At 40.5% G+C, this 8,270-nt stretch overlaps 1 protein-coding gene across 3 annotated transcripts in view; it reads left to right on the top strand.

The window, feature by feature from the left end:
- The first annotated feature begins 3,866 nt into the window (after positions 1 to 3,866).
- Positions 3,867 to 8,270, top strand: part of tbc1d2b (TBC1 domain family, member 2B) — a 133,830-nt gene continuing 129,426 nt past the window's right edge. For all 3 annotated transcript variants that reach the window (XM_084672046.1, XM_084672045.1, XM_084672044.1), the window contains exons 1-3: positions 3,867 to 4,250; positions 5,011 to 5,161; positions 6,480 to 6,639. In XM_084672046.1, coding sequence (XP_084528172.1) covers positions 3,912 to 4,250; positions 5,011 to 5,161; positions 6,480 to 6,639 — 650 coding nt within the window. In that variant the 5' untranslated portion in view covers positions 3,867 to 3,911. The remainder of the gene's footprint in view (positions 4,251 to 5,010; positions 5,162 to 6,479; positions 6,640 to 8,270) is intronic.

The following is an 8,270-nucleotide window of genomic DNA, read 5'->3' as shown; positions in this document are numbered from 1 at the left end:
GATTGGGTGCTGATGGACCGGGAGTCAGAGACTTGTGTTCCCAGCTTAACGCACTGCTTCCTGTCAGACAGGAAGTCTGTGATCCAACTGCAGGTGGAATCAGGCACGTTCAGCTGGGAAAGCTGGGATGATGGTATTGAAGGCAAAGCTGAAGTCCACAAACAGGATCCTGGCGTAGGATGCTGGGGAGTCCAGGTGCTGTAGGGTGAAGTGGAGGGCCATGTTAACTGCATCATCCACAGACCTGTTGGCTCTGTAGGAAAACTGCAGGGGATCCAGTAGAGGGTCTGTGATGGATTTAAGGTATGCCAGCACCAGGCGCTTGAAAGACTTCATTACCACAGAGGTTTGGGCGACGGGTCTGTTGTCATTAAGTCCTGTTGGCCTTGGCTTTTTGGGCACAGGGATGATGGTGGGGGACTTGAGACAGGCTGGCACATGGCATGTCTCCAGGGAGGTGTTAAAGATGTAGGTGAACACCAGAGACAGCTGGTCAGCGCAGTTCTTGAGGGTGGCTGGAAAGACAGTCCGGCCCAGCTGCTTTGCAGGGTTCTGTCTCTTGAACATTTTGCTCACTTCTCTCTCCTGAATGGAGAGAGTCGTCACTGTAGAGGGGGGAGGGCGGAGGCCGCACGGGTGGAAAGGGGTTGTTCAGGACAGTCCAATTGTCTTTCAAATCTACAGTAGAACTCATTCAGGTTGTTGGCCAGGCGGGAGTCATTAGTGGAAAGGGGGGCTTTGGGCTTGAAGATGGTAATCTGCCTGAGTCCTCTCCAGACAGAAGCAGAGTCGTTAGCAGAGAATTGATGTTCTAGTCTCTCTCAGTACAGTCGTTTAGCCTCTCTTACCGCCTTGCTAAACCTGTTCTTAAGACAAGTGAAGTACAGTACTGCCCTACAAAGGCAAAAGACCGTAACTCGCCGAAGTGTAGAACTGAGAAAAACGGATTCAAAGTTTTTGCATTTTCAAGTAGTTGTCGTGCCAAATGTATTTTAGGTAGGACACTAGAAATCTAGCAGTTTGATGTTTTAGTGATTACACATTATCTAAATTAGAAATAAATAAATAAATTAATCTTAAACTGCACTTTTGACCCCTATTTTGAAGTTACAGTCGTATACTATAGTCTATAGTAAGTGGACATGCGAAGGCAAAATACAGTAACTTCCGTTTCTTCGCTCACTTAGTTGCTTATCACGATATAAACTCTGTATATTATAAGCCAATGTAACATACACGTGGATACCTGTCACAAGACTCACAAGACAAGAGTGTTTTTGATTGAACTGCCAGGGTAGGATACTTACAAATGACTCATGTTTGTGATGTTTTGTGTTGAATGCCAGCCAGTAGGCTAGGCTAATGCTAGATGTGTTTGTTGTTGCTAGGTTACGTATTAGTTAAAGTGAACCGCGTAACTCCATTTGAACGTTTTTGAGTGCCGCAAAACAAAGGCAAAGAACCTTATCTGATGTTACGGCATTCTGCATTGGCTTTCTAATGCCAAAGCAGGCATTTGGAAGTTACGGTTAAGACAAAAACCTATTTTCTCTGAAAAACAGACGAGTTAATTTAAGATATTTGGCCACATGATAAAGCAGACCTTAACTGTTCCGAAAATGAAAAAAAAATCATTTTCGACAAAATTGAAGTTACGGTCTTTTGCCTTTGCACGGCAGAGTAGTGCAATGTTGCTGATAGTGCAACCAGTAGCTGAAAGTGACAGTGTGTAAAGTGACTGGTGAGAAGTGTATCAGTTTCCATATCAATATCTATTTGAAGCCTGATGGCCCTTGGAAAGAAACTGTTGTCCAGTCTGCGTGTGCGAGACCAAATGCTTCGGTATCACCTGCCAGAAGGCAATGGGGTAAAAAGACGGAAGGATGGGTGGTAACAGTCTCTTAGAGTCCTGCCAGCTCTTTTGAGGCATTGTGTGTGATACATGTCCTGTAGGGTTAGGAGCTTCCTGCCGATGATGAACTCATCAGAATGGCTTTGTCAACCAACAACAAACCACCTATGTGTGAAGTCAATTTGGAGACATTATTCTACATAATTATTCAATTATTCAGTATTTTTTTTTACAATAAATGTCCCCCCCAAATGATACACATACTTTTTGTTTTAAGTTAAGTGATGTAGTAACACCAGCAGGGGGGCTTTTATGTGTGGAGTATTTTTGGATACATGACGCTTTGTAATTATGACAAAACTTTTGGGAAAAAATATTCCCCAAAATTAAGATTATGCCTATTTTTGAAAAGTAAGTGCTGTAGTACAACCATCAGGAGACTATTTATGTGTGTGGCAAGTTTAAAATCAGAACTGTTTTTAATTATAAAAATATTGAACGTTTTTGGCAAAACATATTCCCCAAAATTGGAATTATGCTTATTTTTGAAAAGTAAGTGCTCTAGTACAACCACCATAATACGATTTTATGTTAGAGGACATTTTAAAGACACAACTATATTTAATGATAAAACTATTAAAGGTTTTTGGCAAAAAATATTCCCCAAGATTTGAATTATGCTTATTTTTTTAAAGTAAGTGCTGTGGTACAACCACCATAATACGATTTATGTGTGAGGAAAGTTTAAAGACACAACTGTATTTAATGCTAAAACTATTAAACGTTTTTGGCAAATAATATTTTTTTTAAATAGGATTGTGCCTATTTTTGAAATTTAAGTGCTGTAGTAAAACCAACATAAGCCTTTTTATGTGTAAGGAAAGTTTAAAGACAGCTATATTTAATTATAAAACTATTAAATGTTTTTTGCTAAAAAATATTCCCCAAAATGAGGATTATGCTTCTCTTTGAAAAGTAAGTGCTGTAGTACAACCAAAACAAGCCTTTTTATGTGTGAAGAAAGTTTAAATACACAACTTTATTTAATGATAAAGCTATTAAATGTTTTTTGCAAAAGAATATTCCCCAAAGTGAGGATTATGCTTATTTTTGAAAAGTAAGTGCTGTAGTACAACCATCATAGGACTATTTATGTGTGAGGAAAGTTTAAAGACACAACTTTATTTAATGATAAAACTTTTAAACGTTTTTGGCAAAAAATATTCCCCAAATTTAGGATTTGCTTATTTTTTTTATTAAAGTATTGTAGTACAACCAGCAGAAGAATAGTTATGTGTGAGTAAAGTTTAAAGACACAACTGTATTTAATGATAAAACTATTAAACTTTTAACAAAACATATTCCCCAAATTTAGGATTATGCTTATTTTTGAAAAGTAAGTGCTGTAGTACAACAAGCAGGAGATAATAATTGAGGTACGTTTGGAAATACTACGTTTGGAAATACTACCTTGTTTAAACATTAAATTAATAAAAAAAATTGTTGGATCTCTTTTCGCTGTTGTCGTTTGTAGACGGTCCCTAAGCGCTCGTCTTACTGCCGGCTGCTCGTAGAGACTACTGAGATTTTATTTCTTCAGGTTGTAGGACGGCTCGTTTTGATGAAAATGACTTTGTAGCTCGTTGTTTACCTTACTACAGTACGAAATATGCGTTATTTGTGATTTAATAACATTTTGCTATAGAGTAATTGATCCCGGAAGTTTGAATCTGTGAATGTCATGCCAAGGGTCCTAGAACTGCGGTCCTGAAACTGCGATCCTGAAACTGCAGCTCTCCGGCTCTGCAGGTTCAAGCTCTAATAAAACGCATACCGCGAGTCGGCCTATCAGATTCAGCATCTTTTAGACATGGGCCTTTTGTTCCAGGTTTAGTCTTGTCAAATATCTCCACCTAGCGATAGACTCCCGCCGTCTTGCGACCTATATACCTAAAACTACAAATACCATAATTATTAGGAGTAAGGAGTAAGCAGTCATGCGGGTGGAAATAGAGCTGTGCATCCGCTGTGGTGCAAGAACAAGAAAGTTCGAGGAAAGATGCATGAAGAGAATGACAACAAAGAATGTTCTTCAAAAGATACTCGGATTATGTGCTGTAAATCCGTGGATGTGGCTGAAGTTGAAGCAGCAAAGGACCAAGCCCCGAAATTATGCGGTTATTTAAATAAACTTGCTGGAAAGGGGCCTTTAAGGGGATACAAACCCAGGTGGTTCGTTTATGATCCCAGGAAGTGTTATTTGTATTACTTTAAGACTCCTCAGGACGCCCTGCCTCTGGGACATATAGAGATAGCCGATGCGTGCTTTAGATATGATGTTGAGGGGGATGAAGGGCAGTTTGAGATCCGGACCTCGGGGAAGGAATTTCTTCTCAAGGTAATTATTTGAGTGTTAAATGCATTCATTGTTTGATATGAGTTCAACAACAAAAACATCTGACCTAGTTTGCATTTAAAATTAAAACCACTTATTTATGTTTCTCAAATGAACAATTAGCTTGTAAATGTTGTGCGGCACCCGCAAGCATTAGCCTAGCCTACTACATAATGTCATCTATGATTCATTCTGATTGACCAATTTTATAGTCATAAATTGAAAACTAAATGTAATTATTGTTTGTAGTAATAGTTTACGTTAGATATTGGCTATTATATCGTTAGTTGGTCTTCCCTAACATATTAGCCTAGGCCTACTACAAAAACAAATGTGGGCAAATTCTGTGTTCTACAGCACAGAACAAAATGACATGGTAGAATCTGATCATATGCTGATCTCAGTTTCTGTTAAAGGCAGGTGGTTTCGCCAAGATGTTTCAGGAAGTGTAATAATGTCTGGCTGGTTACACTCTTTGCAAATACTCCAGCCTGCTTCTTCAAAGATTGTTTATTGGTAGTTTTCTCCTAGAATACGCGTTTTAGGGTTAATATGTAACTCAAAAACCAGAGCTGAGAGACACAATTCTGAATCCTAACGTGTTGTTTTTCATGGCTGATTCTTTGGAGTTCACTACAATATCTGACTGGAAATACTTGTAGATACTGTCTTAAACAATACAACATCAAGATCAACTCTGCTTACCAAGATGCATTATTTGTTGTGTCATGACAGACAATGGAGCATATATGTTTATGTCCAGGCCCCTAACAGGCAGGTGATGCATTACTGGCTCCAGCAGCTCCAGCAGAAACGCTGGGAGTTCAGTAACACCAGGGGATCTGGCCAGAGAGACAGCTGGAGCTCTCCAACCCTGCTCTACCCACACACGGGCCTGGTAGCCAAAGATACAGGTAACCATGGAGTACACCCATCAACACACACACTTGCATATAATCACATAAACACAAACACATGCACAAGTAAGTCGTAGGAAACATCAACAAGTAAACATCACTAACTGTTTGGGTTGGGTTCAATGTTTACACAAGGTTTTTGCATATTGGTAATTTTTTATTACAGAACCTGTGTCAATTATTAATCTGATTTGTAATATCATGCAAACATTCATTTGTTTCTGACATTATGAATAGCAACAGGCATTCTCTCTCTAATATTTACCTGGTGTATGTCAATAAATCATATGAAATATTATGTTTTAATACAAAAACAATTGTCTGACAAAGGGCCATGCTTCCTCTCTTCTACATTTCCTGATGTTTAATGAGCAATCAGTGTTTTAGACCTTTTTTTATTTTGAACATTGTCAATGGCTCCTCAAAGAGGTACCTCACCCCCCAAGTCGTGTCATGTTATCTTGTGTCGAGCTTGGGTTTGTTTGCACCTCATGTTGCATCCCCAGCCTTGGTCCTTGGCATTGCAGACCCTTGATCCCTACATGGATATATTAGCAGAGTGGAAACTGTGGACTCATTCCTTCTTTAGCATTCCTTCTGTATCTCCCTTTGGGAAGATAGTGTGAACGAAATTTCACAGCACTAGCAAAACTATTGTATGTGGTAAAATTATTTTCCCTGACCAGCGATGTTCCCACACTTTCCAGTTCACTTCATCATATCATTTTACACAGAGAAGCTGTGTCAGGATTCTGACCTCAGATAGATTGTAGACCATCTCTGTGTGTTGTAAGGATACATGCCGAGTAACAAGGAGCATTCTGGGTACAGCTCCCACAGACATGACTGTACAGTAAACAGATCTGTCACTCAACAACTGGGTTCTCATTTCTACTCCTGACAGAGTTCCAGTGTTTTTGAATGTGATCAGCTGTACTGTGCCTGGTTTCCTTGCTCCTGTGTGGTACAGTTGGATTGGTGAAGTGATGTGGGCCTGTAATACTAGCACCGTGCAGGGGCGGGGTGCGACCTGGCAGTCGTTAAAGTGAACTGGGGTGAAAACCTGGCTGGCGTCTGACATGGAGTGTTAGAGAAGACTGGGTTCTCTCTAGCACCGTGCAGGGGCGGGGTGCGACCTACAGTTTTTTAATAGTTGTATAATGTGATTATCTCTCTCTCTCTCTCTCTCTCTCTCTCTCTCTCTCTTGCAATGTCTGATGGTTTGGGTGTGCTATGCTGAGGTTCGAGCGGAGTGGTGTCAGTGCATCTTGTGGTGCCTGTAATACTCCCCATCTCTCTCTGTGGTGGCTTCCAGATGCTTTCCTCTTTGAGAAGTCCAGCGAGAGCATGGAGAAAGTCCGCAGTGACTTTTCCATGGAGATGGATACCGAAAGTATGGTGGGGGTCCAGTCAGCCAGGGGACCAGCTGGCACATCCACCCTCAACTCCCTCAAACACTGGGGCACAGAGATCAGGTAAGGGGCACTAAGGAACAATAAGTAAAAGGGAGACAAGAGTCGTCACTAAATCCTCTTAGGTTATTGTTCTCGGTGTGTTCAACTGGCCTGACTACTGCTACATTCACCTGTCTGGAGTTCAGCTGTATTCAGGAAGTACCCTTTTTAGCTCTCTCTAAAGTATTTAGTTTAATAGAAGGTAATATTATTGGTACAAACTGCTAACCAAATGTTCAAATCTACATTCAGTTTATTGTGGAGGGCTAAAGACACATTCTCAGGGTAATTTACAAAGTTACGAAAAATACATACCGTATTTCTTCGATTATACGCCGCCCTCGAATAAACGCCGCACCAAAAATTAACATTGTGTAATAAACGGCACCCTCGATTTAAACGCCTCCCCCCCAAAATCTGAAAACGGTTATTTAAATGGTTAAATTAAAACACAGTATTTATTACACAAGTAATTCACAAGTGCAGCGTACTATAATTCCCATGAAGCATTGGCAGGCACAAGTGTCTTTCTTGCTAGAGGTTTATTTAAAGCTTCTTCTCCAAATCCACCGCTAAAACTAAACTCACGCTGTAATGAGAAAAAAAAAAGACCACATTAGCTTAATCTGAACATACAATGACATGAGCAACATTACCAAGTAAAATACAGACACAAAACAACACACTGTTGGCTGCATGCTGTAGCCTACACAAGGGAATTAGAGGTTTCCTTAGATTGCTAACAACCTCTATAACAACCTTAAACTTATCACTTAGAGTGAAAGCGCATAAAGCTCCAGGACCTGACAACATCCCTGGCTGTGTTCTCAAGGCCTGAGCGCCACCTATGGATAATGGTGGGTCACTTGTGGTGTGGTAGTTACTCATGGCCTATACTATCAATGGAATCAGAAGGCTGAGCGGTTAGGGAATCGGGCTAGTAATCTAAAGGTTGCCAGTTTGATTCCCGGCCATGCCAAATGACGTTGTGTCCTTTGGGCAAGGCACTTCACCCTACTGTGACTCGTTGCTCTTTTAGGTTAGATATAATGAAGTTAAGTCTTGTACTCGCTGTGAAATATTTACTGTTGATTATTCTTCTACAGGTACAGTCCTGCACTTTTGTGGTTCATGTTGTTTTAATTTGTAACTTGTATAACTGCATGCTCTTATGGGTCTTCCCTTTTGGCACTTGTTTAGCTTTTTCACAATGTGAGAACATGTTTTGGTTACTTGCAATGTCTGGGACTATCTCGTTGTTATGATCAGTGACCTATGCTCTTTTGTAAAGCTCTCTCTTGGAAGTCGCTTTGGATAAAAGCGTCTGCTAAATGAATAAATGTAAATGTACTGTTCCTGTGCTTACTGTAGGTCGCTCTGGATAAGAGCGTCTGCTAAATGACTAATTGTAATGTATCAATGTTTCAGGATTTGATTTACTTTTTACCATTGCATACAAAATCGGCAATGCAATGACCCCTTGGTCCTCTAGGGCCTATGCTGTAAATCAAGGAGTGAGTGGGGGCTTGGTCAGCCCACATTGTCCGTAAATGTTGTTTGTGCGTCTTCCCAAGCTTGGGCGTGTTAAGGGAAAGGCTAAGTGTGAGAGAATGTGGAGCACGCGCGCTGAGGAGCAGGGGAGACGTTTCATT

This window comes from Hypomesus nipponensis, chromosome 14 (assembly GCF_054491055.1).
Source record: "Hypomesus nipponensis isolate SF chromosome 14, ASM5449105v1, whole genome shotgun sequence".
Lineage (NCBI taxonomy): Eukaryota > Metazoa > Chordata > Actinopteri > Osmeriformes > Osmeridae > Hypomesus > Hypomesus nipponensis.
This window is presented reverse-complemented; position numbering and strand designations above follow the sequence as displayed.